General features: G+C 43.1%; 1 protein-coding gene across 1 annotated transcript in view; it reads left to right on the forward strand.

Annotated features, from left to right (window-relative positions):
- The window catches only part of LOC144143354 (trypsin-7-like), a 60,561-nt gene that overhangs the window by 16,707 nt on the left and 21,318 nt on the right, over positions 1 to 22,536 (forward strand). Inside the window, exons 2-4 of the mRNA XM_077675123.1 lie at positions 10,779 to 10,894; positions 16,234 to 16,369; positions 17,812 to 17,923. Of these exons, the coding sequence (XP_077531249.1) occupies positions 10,779 to 10,894; positions 16,234 to 16,369; positions 17,812 to 17,923 (364 nt within the window). The remainder of the gene's footprint in view (positions 1 to 10,778; positions 10,895 to 16,233; positions 16,370 to 17,811; positions 17,924 to 22,536) is intronic.

Here is a 22,536-nt window from a genome sequence, read left to right on the forward strand (position 1 = left end):
GTGTGTGCCTCCGAATTATCTCTTGTACACCCCGACAAGTTTCACCCCCCTCTTATTGTATCTGCCTCTGTCGCTGCCCAGCATTGCTATGGTGGTGTTGACGATTGTGCAGTACCGCGATATGATTTCAAGCGTGGAGATTATGTTGGGCTCTATCACTTTTATTCATCTGCGGAATGGTCTAGTGTTTTTGATGTCAATGATGTTGACGAACAGGTTCGACGTTTTACCGAAATTGTCAGGAGTGGCATGGAAAAGTACATCCCTTGTTATAAGCCTGTTCATTCCAAATTTCCCTATTGGTTCTCCAAAGAACTTCGAAGTTCGCTTAAACTTAAGGACAGCGCCCACAAAAAGGCCAAGCGTTCTGGGCTTGACGAGTGGAAAGCGGAGTTTAGTCGGTATCGCTCACTTTGTAAAAGCCTCTACCGGCGGGACCACCAGCTCTATATAGAGTCGTTAGAGGCTTCTGCGTCTCAGAAACCGGCTGACTTCTGGAGGTAATGACGCGGCCGTTCTAAGGCGTCTAAAGAACACATTAGCCTGCTTAATTCCGATGGGGAACAGGTTGAGGATGTCGCCACGAGCGTTGCTCAGTACTTTCAGTCTGTCTTTCAACTGCCAGATGGTCACGACGAACGCCTATCGTTTAATAATATGTCTAATTTTAGTACACTTATGTTCAATGAAAAACTTGTCAATGATAGCCTTAAACGGATGAAACCGTCATTTTCCTGTGGTGCAGACGGAATTCCAGCAGCTCTCATGAAGGCTTACGGCAACATTTTTGTGCCTGTCTTAACTTCCATTTATAATAACTGTTTGCTTTTCGGCAAATTTCCTCGTGCATGAAAGATTGCTCGAATTTTTCCAATATTTAAGTCTGGTGATAAGTCAGCCGTTACCAACTATCGCCCAATCTCACTCCTTTGTGTCGCCTCAAAACTCTTTGAGTCAGCTCTGCACAACGTTCTTGCGGCCTGCGTCAAGAACGTTGTGATACCAAATCAGCAAGGCTTTTTCTCGGGTCGATCGACGGTTACAAATCTTGCAAGCTTCATGACTCAGGCTTCGGCTGCAGTTTGTGAAAACGGCCAGTTGGATGTTATTTATTTTGACCTCAGTAAGGCGTTTGATGTAGTGAACCATAAATTATTAATTAACAAGCTTACTATGTCCGGTGTTGATGCAAGTCTTGTTGCCTTGTTGTCCAACTATCTCCTTGACCGGTCCTTTTACGTAGATGTAAACTTCAAAAGGTCTAGTGTTTACACTGCAACGAGTGGTGTACCTCAGGGTTCTGTGCTGGGTCCACTATTGTTTTCTATCTTTATCAATGATGTGTCAACAGTGTTAACAAAATCTTCATTTCTTCTCTATGCTGATGATGTCAAACTATTTAGGCACATTAGCAGTTTTCAGGACTGCTGTGCCTTGCAGAGGGATGTGTCGGAATTATCGGTCTGGTGCAGCAAAAACTGTATAATTTTAAATCCAGCTAAAACAAAGGTTGTCACGTACAGCCGGAAAACCCATCGTCTACTGTTTTCCTACAGTATAGCGGGAGCTCCTTTGCAAAGGGTTGAGGAGATTAGGGACCTCGGGGTTCTTTTCGACAGTACCCTCTCTTTTTCTTCTCATATTAGGCTCATCACCCGGCGAGCGCTCCGAAGTGTTGGAAATGTGTGTCGGATTACAAAGGAATTCTCTTCTCCAGATTCATTTCTAATGCTATACAATGCAATATGTATCCCCCAGTTAGAATATGCTTCTGTTGCCTGGAACGGCATCTCCAAATCTAGTAGTGAATTAATAGAACGTGTGCAGAAGAAGTTTTTATCCATATTTAAGCACCGTCATCACAATCACCGTCCAGGTCCTGATTCTGACTTACCCCTATTTTATTCTATTCCTTCGTTGACGTGCAGACGTATGCGTGCAGACCTTACATTTCTTCACAAAATTGTTCATGGTGACCTTTCTTGCGCAGACCTGCTTAACTGTTTAGAGTTTGGTGTTCCACAGAGGCCCACCAGGTCGCATCGCCCTTTCTTGACCGCTGCGCGCAACTCCAATCATTCTCCTGTACGCAGAATACAGAATTGCTATAACCGCTTCTCTGAACGCCTTGACATCTTTCAAAGCTGCTTTACAATTTACCGTACTGCGTTGTTGAACACAGTATGTTAAACATCTATGATATCTCTGTCATTCGTTTTTCTTTTTTTTATTGCTGAAATTTGGTTTCTCTGTGGTTCTGTTTAACCAATATAGTAGCCTGTTTTTGAAACTTTTTACTTATCATGCTTGTCTTATCATTTGTCTCTATACTCTTGTCATTGTTTTTGTCGTCTTACTGTTAAACTTTGTTCTCTGCTTGTTGTGTATTCATTACAATAAGCTGAGCCACAAAGGCATCTTCTTTTTCTTTTTTACCTGTACCCAGGCTCCGCCTGTGCTTTATTTCTGTAATTTTCGCTACTTCAATTTGTGTGTGTCTTGTCGCTTGTTTGTCTCTTCCAATATGTTTCTTGTATTTTCTTTTCATGTAACTATCCGTGCGCCAGCACTCAGGCCTCTGGCTGTTCCTGGGCACGTAAATAAACATGATTGATTGATTGATTGATTATTATTACTACGTTCCGACGAATAATGATGAAAACATACGCTCACAGCCCATTTTTCGACGGCATTGCCTCCGCCCATTCCACCACCTGGAAACTGTTCTCCTACACTGTACACTCTATCACGCGCCGTGAGACGGGTCGCACGCCCTTTCCTTTTCTCCCGTTCCTTGATCCACCCTTCGTTACAGGCAAAGTAGTGGGAAAGAGACCAGCCTGGAGATCTGATTCGGGGAGTAGAAATGGCCCTCCAAGCAGTGACCACCCAGGGACACTTGCGACACAAAGACCTCCCATCGCCATGGGAGGCCTTCGTATGAAACAAAAGAACAATTTTTTTTTCAAATAATATTTGTCCCTATTGCTCTAGCTTTTAGTTTTTTTCTTGTCTTGGGCTCTTCGTTATCCAAAGAATGAGTGCGTTTGTCATCGCAAGTTTTCGCACGGCGCTCTTCTTATTTATGGCACGTTATGAAGAATTGATATGTGCCCTGGGTGCTCGTGCTACGTTTATCCTGGAACATCAGCTCTCTTTACTCATGCCACTTGTTCACGGTGTTTGGTTTGTGTGCTCTTGTATTGCACGTCATATATCAGTTTGTCTTCCTTAGAGCATTGAGACATGAAGTGGTGGTTTTAAGGTTCAGGTTTCACGTTGCCTTTCAGCAAGTCCACCCAATTCAGTTTCGACAGCGCAAGTCTCGTTATCTACTTTTCTTCTCCTGTTCCATAATCACCTTCCAAAGTTTTTGCCCTTACACTTCTCGTTGGCTCTTACCTGAAATAATGGCGAGCAAAACACTTGGATAAAGTGAAGTGTGTTTTTGAGATAAACAATTACTGCAAGGATTACTTCACAAAACTACATCTGAATTGTGGACCTAGTATTTTAGATTTCCGCCTATATACCCCAATATTGCTGTTTTTATTCTTGTAAAACGGGCTGAGAACAGCTTGTGGGAGTGACACACTAAATTTTTATAGCGAAGCTTTTAGCCTCTCAATGATTTCGCTTGTAGTCCACCAAAAACGCCTGCAGAAAACCTAGTTTCTCTGGTGATGATGATAATCGGGGCTGAACTGAAGAAACATTAAAACGCTTCACACGGTCGCGATCAAACGTGCCACCCTCGCAATACGAAGCAGAAGTCTACTTGATTGCAGCATTGCGGCGCTTCTTTTTCTTTATTGTGCGGCATCCAGGACCGGACGCAGCAGTTTGTAGTTGTAGACCGGTTGCTCTTGGGGAAAAAAGTACAGAGAAAATGAACCCACCCGTGTATGCCGACGAGTTCAACTTCAGGAAAAGCTATAGAAGCCCGTAGCAATAAAGCACTAGATGTACCACTGGTAGTGCCATAAACCATTCCTACTGTACGCGCCCATGTGATCATGCGGCTGACCCTACATTTATTCACAAAGGAGATTTGTTGGCAGCAGAACCCCGCGAGTCGGGAAGCGCCGGTAGATCGTAGCCAAGTAGCGCGGAAGCCTAGGTGCTCTACCTTTGTGGCGCGGGGCTCTGCCCGTGTGTCGAGGCCATGCACTGATGACCATGGCACAGCGGCTCATGGCGATGATAGAGGAGACCTGCAGTCAACGAGAAAGTGGCCGCTGCACTAAAACACAGCGTTTCACTCCCGCTACGTGGTTCTTTCGACATAAAGGTAGTTGAGGCGTTAATGTTACACCAAAAATTGCTATTCAAAAAGTTTATCACGTCAATCAAACTACGCTTCATGGTTCAGACACCGGAACAGATGGAGTGGATATCTTAATTTCAGCAAAATAGTAACACTCGTCATACAGCTGTTTTCTTTCGGTTTTCAAAAATGTTTAAGGCAGGGTGTTCCGAATTTCTTTTATTTGAAGGCTCAAGGCTCAAAAAAATTTCAATGTCCGTTTAACACAAACCTTTGTGCAAGTATTTACGCTGGTGCTGAAAAAAAACGTGCATGTTTATTGAGCCTACATTGCCACAATTTACCCGTATATTGCCAATCGGTTGCGCCTGCCATATCGGATTGACATTTTTATGTGCAGAATTCAAATTATTTCGTAAAACCTAAACACATCTTGTCAACATATATAGGCAAATCTTTAAGCACTGTTGACAGAGTAGTTGTTTACAAGTATGGGGATTTCTTGGCAGCCATTTGCCATAAAACCATTTCGTGTCATACGTTTTCGCTCTCTCTTCTCGCCAAAGTCAGTGTGGTTGAGCATAGAGTGGTGAAGATATCGTTTTGTTTATTTACCTTGACAATATGGCAAAATAGGCTCGCATTTATATAACAACACTGTTCTTGCTTCCGATCGTTTTGTGCAGGTTGGCGCAGATGTTATCAACAGTAAAGGTAAGAAGTACCATCACGAAAAACGTTAAAGAGCGTCTGTTTCACAGAGTTCTTTTTACCGAATGGTTGTACGTCTCAGATTGACGATGGAAAAGTCATATTTTAAGATTTACAGTGTAAAAATAGGCACCTTCACAAGTGACATGTCACAACAAATAAAAAAGCCTTCCTGGCGTTTTGTGCACACTACGTGCGCTTGTAAATACGACATGGGTGATATGCACCCACCTATATGGAAGAGTATCATTGCAGCTAGGGTAGAAATCTGATACAGTGAAAACTGCTCAAGTTGTCTTGGTTGGGGCACAATCCAGCAACCTAAAAGGTTTAGCAACGGACATTGCGGCTATGGATTATTGTAGGTGCACTTAGTGCGAACGGCGTATTATATGTAGCAGAAATTATAGCATAAATAAGATAACCTTAGGAAGGTGCTCAGAACCTGGTATTGCCTGCAAATGAAAGTAGAAAATAACGAACGTAAAAGGAGTTCGTGTGGAGACGAAACGTGATCGCGCATTGTCCGACAATACAAACTTTATTAATGGCATTTCTTAATAAATGATAAATAGTTTCACACGAGCATTTCCTCAAAAAGAATTACTTTAAATCTAGTGTTTGTAAGCACTGTTTTCTCTCAGAAAAATGTATATAGGGCTAAGGCTCTGAAAAGAACAATTTTAAGGGTGGCTTTAACCTTTCGCATATAATATAGCGTTACATGTGATGCATATGGCCTGGATATATTGCATTTAGAGAATAAATGCTAAATCTCAGCCTCTTTTAAAAGATGTAAAAGCCCGCTCGTGTGAAAGGAACCACATCAAGTGTCCTTTATCTAATTCTCCTCAGCCATATTTACAATAAGACCAGGATGACGTTGCAGAAAGAATTTCATACATGAAAACGCCCGTCTCTCAAATTACCCTAGTAATAACTTGGTATGCAGTGTTCTAAAAGCGCAGTAGCCTATACTATACGCGGGTGATGGTTGTATATGACTTATATAGCTCATGAATTCCCGCAATTCAGATTTGGCTTACCGGTCCGTCGCAAATGTACACACGCTCTGGCTTCAATTCACAAATAGTGTCGCCCTGCATTTTTAGATTTATTTCTTTGAGACTAACTTGACGACGCCAAAACAATCACTGGAATACACGAGAAGTCCTACACTCCAAAAGATACCGCAAAAAGTACGCAAATGTTTAATCAAGAGGGACGAAGCCCTTCTAACTTATTTCAATTGGAACGTGGAATTGAAAACCTAAACCGAAATTTAAAGAAAAAACAAGATGTGGCTTTTCTAGTTGATCGCTTGTTTCATAAGTATCATCCAGGTAGATCTAGAAACCTTTACGCCCGCCCTCAAGACACACACCCCAAGTCTCCGCCAGAAGCTACAAGAGCTAAAGCTAATCACTACTAACCTTTCTTCCTTCAATTTTCACAATGGGTAATTGAAACGTTTTTGACATTTTTTTTGTTGACAGTTAAAATTTGCTAAGAATTATCACTGTTGAGGAATTCTTATTCGCCTGATGTCATTGAAAACAATTTTCTCAGGTGTTACGCATAATCGTGCAGCAAGTATCTAAGATTGGTTTACGGTAAAGACACCTTTTTGTCAAAGAGTTCTTTTTACCGAAAAATTGCAAACATAGCATATATAAATAACTCTCTTGATATCGCAGACCCTACTAACTCAAGGTCCTACTCTCTAACTAGCGCAACATACGAAATGTCAGAACATGTGACCATGTAACATTATTCCTTGTGGCGAAATGTACCCTATTAACTAACCAACACACTTTTATAAGTGATCTATAGCCACACGGTGCTTACAGAAGTTTTATATAACCTCGCTTTTTCTATCAACAACCTTAGGCAAGCAGACCAAATACTGCAAGGTTTTTCGAACGCGTTCAGTAGTGTAGGCCATAGCAAATTACGACAAGTAATTGGTATAGGAAAGCTGACAAGTTAGATTCAGGACTTTCTTTTTGGCCATTGGCAGTTTCTCATCTTTGAGCACGTGCCCTTGGTGATCAAGCCTCTCGTTCAAGGTTCCGTTCTTGGCGCAATAGTCTGACTTGCATTTATTATGACACCACGCAGATATTTCGCGTAACATCAAACTTTTCACAACGATAGGATTAGTTACCACGAAATAAACTACCCTGGGGACAATCTCGCGCACCCCAATCTTTAAATTACCTTACGAACCGGTGTATAATTTGGCCGATAAAAATAACCTGAATAAAAAGATTGTATGACATTAAGAAGTCGAAAAGAGCCAACGGATTTTTCTTACAGTTCCCCAATACAACATTAGAACATTATTGGCGCATTTATGGCTACAGAAATGAATACAAGCACTTACTGGTGATTGTACATCTGATCTCAAATGGGAATCGGGCACCCCCAACATTAAAACTGCTGCCTTGGTCAACATGTTTTGAATTAGAAGATGCTTATGGCTTCAATGTGAATCAACTGAATTCTGTACTTACAAGCGAGTACTACAACTAGCCAACGCAGTGTTACTGGCGTACAGTGCTACAAACACCGTAAATTTTAATGGGTTCAGAAGGAGGACGCATAATTCATCTGCAATACCGACTTACCCACAAAATAAGTTATCGGACGGTGGCCTTCATAACAAGAACTTCGATATCAACAAGAACGTCTAAAATGGTAGTTTACACTTTTTCACAATCTATATAAAATTGACCCATACAACTAAGTCCACCAATCCAAAAGATGGCAAAAAGGCCAAAACGTAACTGTGAAATTCTTCTCACAACAATGCCATAGACCAATCATTTTTTTCACTCGGTCTCCTAGAGCAAATTCGCTTAAGCCCGTCGGTCCGTTTATTATCGCAGTTCCAATCAGGAATCGCAAATATTACCCGCGAGCCGAAAAAAAAACACACGACTGAAACGTTTTTCAGCGAGTGACCATTGAACAATACGCTGCCGTAGGCTGAACCATGTACAGCACTTTATTTATTCAGTGTTCTTTTAGAGCGAGTTGCATTATATGCATTTGCAGCTACGTTTGACTTTATTTCTGCTTTCTGAACACAGTATTTTTGGTATCCATTTTGTTAAGTACCACTCGCTCTGCGCGCATCTTCGATCTCTGTTACAAAGACATAAAAATGCTGTATTTGCACATGTGGGAAATTCCTGGTTCTGCCGTGTCGTATTGTTGTTGAAATTAAATATTGGCGCATATTTCAATTTCCTCTCGGTAGTGAACACCGAGCAGTGTAAAAAACCTCAAGTCATTTTTACCAGTAGGCATGCATGCGATAATATTTATCTATGAGAAATTGACCACGTGCCCTTGTATTGCCTCATCGTTGCCAGCGAGGTGATATCGTCCACTTCCTTATTCTTACCATTAGTTTACGTGTTTGCTTGTGTATGCGCACCTTCTGTAGTCTCAAAAACATTCTTCCAGGGTTTATTGCAAACAAACAAAAAATAAAATATAACTAAAAATACAATTTCTCATACTCTATTGCTGAGCCACAGGCAACGCGGTAATAACTGACCTCTGGGGAAAACAAATGTGTGTCTTTGTAGAAGAAAGAAACACTTGCGCTTGCCAGATACAACTTACAAATTCATTGTGCTGAACTCATAGCAATATTTTGTTGCTCCCAGGAGAGCCATAATTCAGTGAATAAGGAAGGCCATTGTGGCGCTGACAGTGCACAACCGTAGTGAGATGCACGGAAAAAGCTGCCATAAGCTCAAATCTGCGATCTCTGTTCTGCTCAGAATATATGTTTCTGTGCAAGTCATAATAATGGCCACGGTCATGGACGTTTAAAACCGATTCAGATATATTAGGCGAGATGCATTACCAAATAACGAGTAGTGCCCTAAGAATAGGAGCTTGGGCAATTGGAGGAGGAACTGAAAACTACTCCGAAAATTTTATTTATTTAGTACATTTGAATAGGGTTTATTATACATGTTAGAAATTTACAATGAACCCATTGCTGTGCAACTCAAGATATCAATTACACAAAGAAACAGAATTTTAACTACCTGTCAGGAAGACTACTGAATGAGCACACGGTTTTTCTTGTTATAATGTTAAATTAGAGGCAAGGCATAAGAGGCACAGAAAACGCGTACATCATCACTTGCATATTGTACTGGTTTGTTATTTCGGCATTACTATTTAGTGTGCATCCAGTGAGTATGTTGACGTTTTATTGCACAAGCCGCTTAAGGATCGACACACACACACACACACACACACACACACACACACAGAAAAGATATTTTCAAACAGGTGGCATCTAGAATATACCTAAGCGCGTCCTGCCTCAACTTTCCGGGCTAGCAAAAAGCTTGCCACAAAACTTCGGCGTGGCCGAAGAACTAGAACAAAGTTTAATGATTCAGGTGTTTTAAATCTATCATGAGTGTAAAAAATGACCTTACACACTTCAACCCTTTTTTTCTTCAAGGCTGTGGTTTGAGCGAACGCCAAAATGTCGCAAACGGGAAGACAGTGGAGCGGCCCCTTCATCCTTGGATCGTGGAAGTATTGTACACGAATGTTTGGTGTTACCTGCACTGTCACGTTTCACTTTACTGAACTGCAGGCACAAGCAAAAGAACTTAAGGCTGCCTGGGGTATATCGAGTAGCTCTAACGGGAGGTGGAAGGGGCACTTCGCATATTCGTAATTCAACGTAGCCCGTGGGGAGTAGGGCTCGATGTAAAATAGGTTGGCAATCACTTTAGGCAACTTGTTCCGGTCACTCGATGGTGTGTAACTTCTACGCTCATGGGTCGCCGTATTATTGGTATGAAAGCTGAAGTTCTTAAACCCTCCGCTAACACTCATGACTATTATACAAAGATTGTGTCACTCCTTAAGTTCAAACGTTTTTTTTTTACTCAGAAACGCATTCTTTTTGAGTTGGTTGTGTTCAAGGGAGCCTTACTGAGTGTGGCAGCATCAATTTAGTATAGCGCCCCCTTCCTGGTATCCAACGTGCTTTGTCGCCGCGCTGCAAAATTTCGGAACAAATAATGTTATGGAGGGCACTGTCTGAGCATTTCTAAAGGTGCAAAGTTGAGGTTCACTGTTTGTGCGATCGAGAAAGCATTGCTTTCAACTTGAAGGAGGATATTCCAACTGGAGGTGCAATATATAACCCCAAGCACACATGCACGTGCATGACCTGGCGAGTGCATTGAACGTGCTGGAGACGAGGCATAGCTGGTGCTAGCTCTGTTTCCGTCAGGTTTCTTCCCTATCCTCTGAAGACCATAAAATACCTCCTAGAAGTATATTTTTCTTTTTAATAGAAAAATGCGGAGGGAATATGGGGAATTACGTTTAAATAGAAGACAATTTTTGCACTGCGCTCAGAGTGCTGGACGGGTTCTCTGAATTATCACTTAGCAGTGTCCTTCTGAACAGCATACCGAAATGCAGCGCCATATTGCCCACTAAATAGTACAACAGGGTACCAAAGTGATGCACCTGTGTCCTTTATTCGTAAAAAGTTACTGTTCGCGTTGGGGCAAAAGTTTGCTTTTTGCGGAATTGACAGAGTTCAAGTTTGCTACACTGTCGGAAACACTGCGCGCGACACACGCCGATTGAGGGTTGAAGCTGTGCTACACTACATTACATAAAAGCATCTTTTGTAGACTGTTAATCCGGCTGACATTAGGTTCCCATGCACTGGTATTTTTTTATTTTTGGAAGGTCCGATTGCTCATTGAACTTCAAATTGATACATTTTTGTCGTCAGGTAAGCATCGATGTCAAGTATGACCTGACTGAACATGGTCTGAGCTCACTGAGCTGTGCAGGCAGTATAATTTCCTCAAGATTCGTACTCACTGCAGCACATTGCCTGACAAACGGGTGAGTCAAATGTGTGAGTATACGCCTGGTTATGGTTCTCCACACGTGTACACTAAGTGAATTGGAAAGAAGCAGTTATTTTTAACGCGATAGCGTTATTAGGCTCATTTTGTGATTACCCCGTGACTCCTAGCTGTCCGCTATCAGCCGTGCTCATCAGGCGGCCACGGAAATACATCACCGCTGCTACCCGGAAGCTACGACTGAGGCATCAAGATTTGAGGGCTCCGCTTAACCTGTAATATGGCGCTACGGCAACAGAAGTTTGGAAAGCAGGAAAATGATACAACGTCGGATACGAAAGAAAGGACACACGGTTTCGCCAGGTGCCGCGCCTGCGCGGTGAAGTTTTTTCTATGCCCAGTCGGTGGTAGCATGCTCGGCAGACACGGTCTCTAGCCGTACCCGCAATTTACGTCATCACACCACAGCGGGATTTCCACCAGAAGGAAAATATATTAATTTCTGGTAATTCATGCCCCGAAGCTACGAAGCTCGTCGTAGTGCAGCCTCCTGAAGGATTGGGATCACTTTAGGATCTTTAAAATGCGCCAAAATATTAACACACTGGCGTTTTAGTTGTCTGATTCTATTAGAAAAACGACCGCCACGGCTGAGAATTCAAGCACCGGCCTTGGTATCAGAAGAGCAAAGCCTCACCCGCTTAGCCACCGCACTGTGTTTTCCACCGGGACAACTTATGCTGGCACCAAGAGTAGGCAACCTAACTAAAACAGGGTACAAAGGATTAACGCCGGTATCTCGTAATGCAAGGAAGGCATAGATTTTAAACTGGAAATAGCTAAAATAAAGTCCACTATATGCACTCATCACATACGTTTTCAAAATACTTTTAAATATACCATGGTTATGTCTCCAATGAAAGCTCGGTTTTATAACCCACAAATTGGTGCCACGCCGGCAAGTTAAATTCACCCTAAAATATGTACGCTCATCCTCCCAGAGAAAAGCCATGTAAGAATGCTCGGAGTGGTTCTAGACAAGTTCTCACAATCATAAAAAATCATCAATCATCAAGTTCTCACAATCATCAAAAAGAGAAAGCAAAACGTCCAGTCGAGGAAGAGAAACAAAAAGAGAAAAAAACCCTGAAACTTCTGCAGCCACTGATCGTGACCAGAATATTGCAGAGCCTGCCATACCACAAATTCACCCGCACTGAAGTAAGCGAAAGAAAACATTATGCCCACCTCCCCTCGCGGGAACCCTGGTGTGATGCGACGCTGAAGGGGGCTCCGTTGGGTGTTTCCGTTGGGTCCATTAGTCGAATTGCGTGAAACGCGTAGTGAACGTGAATTGCGTTTCAATCACATCGTTGGGTTTTACGCGAGGGGATGGGGCGTAATTTCAAGCATAATCAGAGACGCTGTTGTTCTTGTCGTTTAGATGGAGGCTTTAATAAAGGAACCGTCGCATCAAGCAATCGTCGGTACAGCGAGAGAGCAAGCGCAAGCGCAAGCGCGGGCGACCGCCGACTGAGAGACCGGCCGAAGCGCGGCACACACTCGAAGGAGAGGAGACCGCGGAGAGAGAGAGTACTGCACATGCGCACAGCGCGCAGCGCCACGCGCAGCGCCGTCCACCGGCGGAGTGAGAGTGCGCTGCGCCACTCGCCCGTAGATGTTGGGCGAGAGTGTTCGCTATAGGAGAGAGGAGAGGGGTGCACGGACGACAACGACGACGGACGCAGGACAGGGGCGCCGGCAAGAGATGCTCCTCTCAGCGTCTGATCCAATACCATCATTAGAAAAGGGTATAAGATAGTTCTCAACCTCTCAGTTTTGACCATGAGATGAATAACAATGGCTGGGCCACAGGACTACCAGACTGAACATGCGTACATGGGTCTAGGAGAAGTGGGCGCCCATTTACTCAATGGGGGGATGAAATAACAGTATTCAGAGCAACGGATGGACTCGGGCAGCGCAAGACAGCAGCTGGTGAAGGTCTGTAGGAGAGGCCTTCACTTGGCAGTCGTCCTAAATGGGAGGTTGGTAATAATGACGATGAATAGGTCCTCAACTTCTGTCTTCCTAACGCATTTCAAGAAATCCAAGAAAGAATGCAACCTCTTAGCACCAACAAAGCGGATGTAAAAACAAAATCAGGAGTAGCCGTCATACCTTCTTTGAAAAGAAACAGGCACCCCCGAACCAAAGGAAAACAGTCTGTTCGTAGTACGACAGGTGATCCACTGTTCCTATCAAATAACACAGCCAGCCCGGCATACAAAAACCCCATTGAAGCGCGTGCTTCACTTCTAACTTAGATAAGACAGCTCGGTGTTTCCAGGGGCCAAAGACAACACAAAAATAAACAAAGCAGAAGGCGTCGTTCACGCCAAGATGATATAATGGGCAGTTTGAATGGTCTTAAAACATTGGTAATTTGCTTTTTATCGCAATGTCAATTGAAATTAGCGATAAAAATAAGTACTTCAGTGAGAAAAGTTTCATAATAAACAAACAACCCTAAGTGTTCAAATACACCTTTTATATAGGTGTTGTTTGGTTTGGAGATTACAACTTCGTACTAAAAAGATATTTCTTAACGTCGGAACCACTGACCATACGTTTTTTCTCCACTGAATAGAGTTTTATTCAAATAAAAGATTTGATTACCGTCACTGCACCTTATGCCCATTCTTCATATTCTCCTGGTCCGGAAAAGTCCGAGCTTCTCCTTCTCAACCATTTCTTTTACCAATGTACCCACAATTCCCTCATCTCTCTCCATATTTCTGGTTCTACCATTCCTGTCGTCACCAAACGCAAGGTTGTTGGCATTCCTTTGCACGCAGCCAAGAACATACAAGCCCTACACAGCGCTGTCGGGACCTGCCACTCGGGAACCCACCTTCTTCGTCGTGCGGTCCCTCGACGAGCTGGTATTCATCAAGCTAATGCCGGCAGGGTTGCCCATGCACTCGCTCTTAAGAAATTCTTGCACTTTAGTCCTTACATCTCCTTCACACCAACACTCAACTCAATACCCTTGAGACCGCCCTGGTGGGACTCTACAAAGTAGCACTGAACCTCCCTATCACCACTTCTACAGATAGGCTTTTTGCCACAGGTTTCTTTCACTCTCTTCACTCTCTCCTCAATTTCCATCGTGATTCCCAGTTTTCTCGGCTCTCCCTTACCCGTCAGAGTCAATGGTTACTGGTTCAGGCGGGCTTATCTCCGATTCACATCTCCCTCATTACCCCTCCCGACGCAATTCTGGCACCCAACCTTCGTATCCTCCCTGGGCCGTCAAACATGTCCCCTGTCATTTATGCAGGTCGCTGTCATGCGGTCGCGCAGCATCATTCTCCTCTTTTCGCGACCCAGAGAATTGCTTACACAGATGCCTCCTTTGTGGCCCCTCGAGGCTCGTGCGGTTATGGTCTGTACCACCCTCACCTTGCTGAAGCAGAAACCCACACTAGCGGCCCGTACCTTCACCCTCCGGAAGCAATGTCTCTTGAGGTTCTCGCCAGTGCACATGCCCTTCAGTCCTTTACTTCTCTTCGCCCCGTCCCCGAATACACAGTTTTTTCTGACTCTCACCCACGTATTACACACCTACAAAATTGCTCACAACCCTCTACCCTTCAACAGGAGGTCTAACGAATGATCTCCGTTCTACAGCCATCCATCTTTTTGCTTCGTTGGGTCCCTGGATATTCCGAGATTGACGGCAATGAGTTGGAGCATCAACTCACCCATGACACTCTTTACCCGGCGCTGCTGAATCCCTGCCCGGGCCCTCGGAAGACGGTGGGAGGCTCTCCCTGCAGCGTACCATCAGGGAGGCTTACTTTCAGCTCCGTTCAGAAAAACGCCTCTACCCGCCTCTTCACCCATCTCTCACCGGAACGGAGACTCGACTCCTTCGGCACATCTCTATCCCGCCTATTCCTATATCGCTATAGATCTGACCCTTCCTGTCCCAACTGCCCCTCTGCCTACGCTGCTTTACCGAATTTTCTATTCTACTGCCCGGTGGCTGAGCTATCCGACTCGTATCCCTTCCCATACCTTTCCAAGTCCACCTAGACTGAATGGCTTGGCTCTGAATGGGATGAAGAACAGCGCAGACTGGTCGCTCAGTCGGTCGACATGCTCGACCTGTAACTTCGGCCGAATAAAGGCCTTTTCTACTTCTAAATTCCTCGAACGCAGCTCCTTCCCACGTATCGCTTCTGCGCTAATGACATAAATTACAGGCGTCCAGATGTGCATACACTTCTTATTCAGTTCTTTCGAGGGTGTATGCCTCACGGTACAACTCGTTTAACGCTTTGGCAGTGTTGCGAAAAGACGTCCCACTGCACTTGAGCATAAATTGACAGAAGTGGGTTATATCCCGAGCACTTGACGTATTAAGTCAAGAGAATGCCCATTATGTCCCTTACCATGTAGAATAATTATGTGCGCATTACTATATATCAGAGGCTCTGATTCTGGCAGTAATCAGCAAGACTTTACCCCGGCTGCCTACTTTGTTATGCGAGAAATACACTGCGTAGAACTATTCCCCCAAAATATATCTTTGCGATTTCAGTCGCGCTTTCTAGGCGATCGTGCCTACCTTTTCTGTACGAGCCTAATTGAGGAAACAAAAAAATGCATGCTATTTTGTCCGATCAATACTGGATCCATAAAGAGGCGCCGTGAAGGATGCGACCTATTACGCTTGCTGTCAAATTGCGATATTCCACTCGGGCGATCAGTGGCGTTCTGCTCCTGCTAAAGAGCTTTTCCAAGCATTCTTGGAACAGTATGATAGGGTGTTTTTTTAGGGGGGGGGGAATACAAAATTTATGCAGTTTTACTAATAAGGTAATGGAGGTTGCATTTAGCCAGTTATCAGCTCTGTTAGTATAAATGTTAGGTCTTTGGTACACAATTGTGATAACGTAAAAAAACGCTGATCAGCTGTGCTTCCCGAAATATGTCCTCCGTGTCTTAACAATTACACGAAAATCTTGAAACACAAAGGAGAATATACAAATGCGAGAAGGGCATTGTGCCGTGGTTTAGTAAAATGCTTTTTTAAGACATTAGCCTCACAGTGGAAAGAGTCGCCAAAGATATACTTTGAGCACCTTATTTTAAAGCGCAATAGTTCTCGTTTCAAGAAATATTTGGAAACGATGTCCAAACACATTCATGTAGTGTCGAATACTCTCCTCTAATATCCGTACCAAGAAATGTTTTACACCAGAAAGAAAATATCTTTCCTGCTGTTTATGCTAGAATATGAAGGCAACATCTAGATAGCAGGATATTGATGGGATTTCTCTGTTTACCTCGTTTGAATATTTGCAGAAAATGTACTCCTAAGCTTGTAAAAGTGTTTTACAACTCCTCGAGTGCTAAAACGGGCCCCTATGTGTCAGCGACCAGCGTGTTTTATCACCCTGGTTACAAAAACAATGGTGCTCATGACGTAGCAATTTTAAAAGTAAGTAGAGTGTGTTTTTTATTTTGTTGGCAGTTTCACCTGTTAAATTTTGCAAGCCTGGTATTATTATTTGTTGTAGCGCAAATGGAAGCCATTGCTTTAGTACAGCTTGAATAAGATAATTTGAGAATTTTTAATAAATGCAATCGTGAGCGACACTGTATTTATTACTGAAAATCTGATAACGTAGCAACACCGAGCGCATTTATTGGTACTACGTTTTCCACGAATAAATACCCCACATTATTCTAAGTGTATTATGCTAAAACAAATATCCTAAAGCAGTTCTGTTGGAAAATACTGCAGCAAAGCTGAGGCAAGCTGAGGCAACAAAATTGAGGCAACTTGAGAAATATTTTCTCAAGTTGAGAACTTTGTTAATCTACTAAGGCCTATCATATTCACTTAGGTGGGTGCATTTAATATATACTGCAGCGGCATCCAAGAACATTGTGCGGCGTCGTATTTGCGAATCGTAAATGCCGGAAAAATAAAAGTGCGGCCCGCCCGTATGAAAAGTGTCCACGAAAATTGCTACCTGAACAACGACGGCACCCGGAGGGCTATAAATTTATTTTGTACCAGAGAAGTGTGTGACGTTTGCCAGAGTGAGCTCTCTAAGCAATGGTCGCCGCAATTTAGTGTAATTTTGTAGTGCGTTCATTGCGGATTCCGTACCCTCGCGTGTTCCGGCAGACATCCGCATCAGATCAAAGGCATGTATTCTTTCACCCGGCGTTTTTTTTAGTTCATTTAAAGTTGTAAAAACCGCCAATGCGATCTATGACCTGGGAGCAAAACTTTTTTACCGCTTTGCGCCACGTGGTGAATTCAACTTAAAACTACTACTCCTGTCTTACGCCGCGCAGTTTCTTAACAACTGGACAAATGTGCTCCCCGATGTTGCCTCTGGCGCGCCATAATACAATTTCGAGCGGCCAAAAGTCAAAACTTCTTGAGTGGCTTTGTTTCGCAAAGGTTCGATGAACAAGGATGAATCATAATAATGGTCTTGTTACTTGTAGTCAGTCGGAGCTTTGTACTTTCTAGGCGTCTGACGTAAGATCAGGATATTTTTGTTAAATCGGAACTTTGGTTCAATTGGGTTTTGTTATATCGTGCTTTGAGTGTACACCCACGCAGAAGAATAGTCTAACTAATGCAGGTCAATGCCTGTTGGTCAATATTTTTTGATAATAAAACCAGTAAAAAGATGCTACACGGAACCAATAGGCAAAGACAAAGTGAAAGACCATGTGACGGGTGACAGGATCAAAACTCCGAGGCTCTTATGAAGGCCTTTAAATGCTCCTAGAGTATGGTATTTTTCTCGAACATTTTAAGTTTTTTGTCCTTTCGTAATTTTTATCCAAACAATGTTATTGCTTTAATGCGTTCAAAGAATTTTCTTCTTGCATCTTTTGTGTTGCAATATATCCCAGCTAGAAGAACCACTGCGCTTTGACCGATACGTAAGGCCGGTGTGCCTAGAGAACAAACGCATGGATATTTCAAGAATGAAAGTCGTAGAGCCTAAGTGGGGACGCAAAAAGAGTAAGTATGCTACAGTTTTAATGAAAGTAAGCCCTGTTTGCACGCTCCTTTAGTTCCCTAAATTGTTTAAAATGCTCAGCTCTAAAAAATAGAGGACACAGTGGCAGTTGTGTGTTTGAATTTTTGAAGTGTTTTAACACTTGAATGGAGATTTATATCGCCCAGTTCCAGGAGTTTACTGCCAGTATTTTATTTTCACCGAGACATATTTTGTTCAGTGTGTAAAAAATCATTTTAAACGTTTGTTCTTGCGGTGGTTGCTCTGCCGACACGGTGTTGTGCAGGTGACCACAAGGACGCCAGATAAGTTGGGTCCTCCGCTGCCCTTTTTGTGGCAGAGGCAACAAACTAAAGCTTTCGTTTCTTAACACATCGATACAGGGTAAAATTATCGAATTGGTGGAAAGTATTTTGTAGCCTCACAACGGGGTGCCCGCACTTAGTGAAGTATATTGTGGGTCCGTAAAACCACAAAATGAGACATTTTCAAACCATGAGGCAATTAAGTTACAAATCCCTCTCAAAATGTCTCATTTTCTGTGAATAAGTGTCTTCTGCAAAACTGTGCGTACCACCTTTTCTAGACCACTCGTGCAACCGACAATTAAGGGCGCCTAGCAAAACACGCTATAAAAAGTCGACGCCGCTCACTTTAAATCATTGGGAGAAACAAAATTGGAGCAGCGACACAAGAAGATGTGTTTCAAGAAGACGTCACTAAAATTATGAAATATCTCGAAATAAGGGAGATGAAAATTTTGCATTTCTTTGCTTTCTGATCCCCTATTATTGCCAAGAAATGTAGGAATTCTATTTGTTGTCTTTGTAACTAACTGAATAAGATAATCAGGAATGCCGTCAATGATCTACCGTTAAAGCAGTGCTTCTTGCTATAGCAAAGGTGGGAATAATGCCACATTTTCTGAATACTGGGTGACTATTTCTGTGATTGGGTCCGACTGGACTTGTTAATTCATGTGTTGTTAGAGCCATCGGTAAGTTTTATCGTGGGTTGCGCTGGGCTCATCGACACTACGAAGAGCTTTTACATTTTCTGGGTTTAGAGTGACGCGGCACTTTGGAGATTGGCGAAGCTTCGCCGAATTCATAGATAATACATATAACACCTGTATCCTTTTTTCACTGGAGAAGTAGGTGGTTAGCCCGACGTTCCATATGGGATCAGATTTTGCGGGTTCGTGCCGTAAACCTTTGCTCCTCTTGAAGTTTCAGACCAGGTCTTGGTCTGACGTACGAGACGCAACTGAGCTGCTATTCTTGGGCCGTTTTGTAAGTGTCCAATTCGAGGTCATAGTTTTGAACAGTTGTTTGTCGCAGAATATGTGTTCTTTTCTAGTTTATTCAAAAGCGCCACTTTTTATCAATGTTAATTGAAGTGTAATCCCAAATAGTGACTCCTGGGTCTCGAATAGGGAGATATAGGGCCATTATGCCAGCTTTGAGGACAAGCAGTGCACATTTCAAGAGTTCGCTGGTGACGCTCCTGCGTTAGAAAAACGCTAGGATATCGTCTCCTCCTTGCTGGATGATAACTCGTTTATCCCTGGAGACCTTTTGTGTCAAAGGTTTTATGGTTATGTACTTCCATGCGTTTTGTAGGTTTGGTATTAAGATTAAACTTTTGGGAAGGAGTTAAGGGTTATAGAAAAAACTAGTTTAAAATAGAGCCCCGAGATTATTGTTTATTGTTCAAACGCAAACGCAATACAGGAGGAGGTCCCGAAGTTCCAAAGAACTGTCCGGGAGACCTCCCATGAAAAGATATCAAAAGATATGTTCCTTTACTGCTGTGTTGAATGTTGGTGACTTGTAATTCGCTGCTTAAAGCCGGTTGTCCAGACAGTAGGAGTAGCTGCGTGCACAGATGTACATTCGCCCAAAAATAATGGTGGTCACGCAAGCGAGTGACCTTCAGTTCAGTGCGCAAAAGGGAACGGTGCATGCTTCGATGCATGTCGAAATTTTCGAGGTTGCTTCTCCTCGGGGTTGCTTGTCCTGCTCATATGAATTTGAGCATGCCTCAAACATGCCCCGTTTGCTTTTGCGCACTGAACCGAAGGCCAATTGCTCGCGTGATCACCTTTCAGTATTGGGTGATGTACCGTATGTTGGCATTTATCGAAGAAATAAGGCGTTCAAATATTGCATGAGAAAGTACTAATATTGCTGAACGACTTATTGTTGTTCAATGGTAGCACCATTCCGGAATCTACCACGCGCTGCCTCCGATCGGCTGTACACGATAACGCATTACACGAATTCACGGACCATTACCAGACTCCACAACAAACAATATGAGCGCAGCGTTAGGGGCAGTATTCGCGGCGACGGTGGAGAGCTGCTGTCTTTCAGGAAATGATCGTGTCATCAGCGAACCAATGACGGCGCGTGGTAATTGTTATAAGATTTTTTGCTCACCATTTTTGACGATCCGCTCCGCTTCTCACGGTCTGCTCAGCTCAACGTCAGCCTAAGCAGCGCGAAGGATTTTAGCAAGCCGATAGCCGTATCTCCCTGGACAGGGAATCATTAGTGTCACCGTTTGTGCCCTGTAAGTCTGTAAACAAAAACTTCTTCCTAAAGAAAATATAAAAGCTTTTTTTATATAATTTAGTCGCTGACATGGTCCTCAGTGATTGAAAAGATGCCTTTCAACTGTCAAAAAGAAAAGACTAGGCTGTCTTTTTGGGCGCTCAACAGAAGTAGGCCCGCGCTTCGGTGGAGGTTTCTCGCGTCTTTTCTAAACCTTGTGGAGGTGCGTGACACCTTTTCGTACTCGGAAGTGGTTTCGCGGTTATGTCGCACATGTCTCAACTGCAGAATCAGAGTTGGCAGTAGAACGCTCACGTCGCTGGGGAGCAGACATGTTCAAATCCCGCGCGGAAGCGCCAACTACCCTGACGGTCCGCTCAGCCAACCCGGCGAGCGGTGTGGGGCCCCGCTCCCGTAACACCCCCTCCGCCGGAGGGCGCCTCGCATGCGCATTGGTAGTCCCGCTTGCTATCAGAATGAAGCAGATCGTCTAAACACGGTCAGCTTAAACTCTCTATCTCGTAGTGCGTGACCGCCGGTAACCCATCTACCAAAGCACCATCGGCATATGGCCCTTTCCCCCACACCACTGCCATACTCTCCTCCTGCATTTCTTTGCTCGCGCTATCTTCGATGTTCTCTTCGTTCTTTCTACTGCAACGGCGAGTGCCGACGGGAATCACAGAGCAGGCGCTAAGCGCTGCGCTATGAAAAGCAAGACATCATCAATGCATCAATGTTAATGCATTGGTGTTAATGCATCGGTGTTAGTGCATCGGTGTTAATGCATCGGTGTTAATGCATCAATGCATCATCTGTGTTAAAAAGCATCCATGAATGGTGTGTAGAAAATGGCCTTAACATAAACACAGGCAAAACTAAACCACTACTATTCCATGCAATAAACAAAACATCACAATTGAAGTATATGTAACTTTGGCCTTCTCAAAATTTGCAATCGTGAGTTCAAAGAAAACGTCAGGCGTTTGGTTTGATGAACATATGACCTGGAGTCATCACGTACACTGTCTTGCTGGCAGACTTTCCCAAATCGCAGGTACACTTTTTCGCCTTAGGTACCTCCCTCGCAAAATCAAATTACTCATTTACAATGCCTTATTTTTTAGTTCACTAAGTTTCTGTAACCTTGTATGGGGCAGAACATCAGTAATGAAATTAAATTGTCTCTTCCTACTTCAGAAAAAAGCAATTCGAATAATTTGCAATAAGCCGTACGACCTTCCTATGGAACAGCTTTTCAGTGAGCTCAGGTTATTAAAACTTTTACACCTATTTTTTTATGCTTTGACATTACTGTACAATAGGGAACAAAATAATAATCTAAACTATAGTTGTAATATAGCTTCTCTGGGGCGTCATAATGTTTGCTACAACACACGATCTCCTGATTTCTGGCAAATACCCCAATCAAGAACTAACTATGGAGTACAAATGCTAGGCCACACATTACCAACCTTATTAAATTATCTTATTGATCAAAACGTAAATCCTGGATCCTAATCAAACCTACTGGCATTTAACATTCAGCAGTACGTATACTTTGCCTCTGATTGTATTTTTTCCTAGGTATTTTTTTGAAATCCTATTTCTCCACCGTTTTTTCTGTTGCTATGTGGTGACTAAGGTGTAATTTTTTTAACCACAATATACTGGTTATTCTTATTTGTATTTTATTTCTGTGGTGACAAAGATGCCAATTTGTTTTGATTACATTTTACTGGTGATTCCTTGTTTGAATTTTTATTTTTACTTCTCTTTTCTTTTTCTTTTCTGATTTTTTTCCTTTCTTTTTTTCTCATCCCACTGTCTTGCTGCCCTGTGTGTCTACCATGCTTTTGGGCTGGTCAAGTTGCCTGCGAGCAACGTTTTCCCAAATCGTCCGTCATACAGTTTTTGTAAGCTTTACGAGAAAATAAAATCATTCATTCATGCATACTACGCCCAAATTTTGCTAAAAAATACCCGTAAAGTACAGAAGTTAAAAAAATCGGTGGAAAATGGCCTTTTGTGAGGCAATTTAACTCCGACGGCTTGAATTT

The sequence above is a fragment of the Haemaphysalis longicornis genome, unplaced genomic scaffold (assembly GCF_048455015.1).
Source record: "Haemaphysalis longicornis isolate Haplotype H1 unplaced genomic scaffold, Haemaphysalis longicornis Haplotype H1 scaffold_6, whole genome shotgun sequence".
Lineage (NCBI taxonomy): Eukaryota > Metazoa > Arthropoda > Arachnida > Ixodida > Ixodidae > Haemaphysalis > Haemaphysalis longicornis.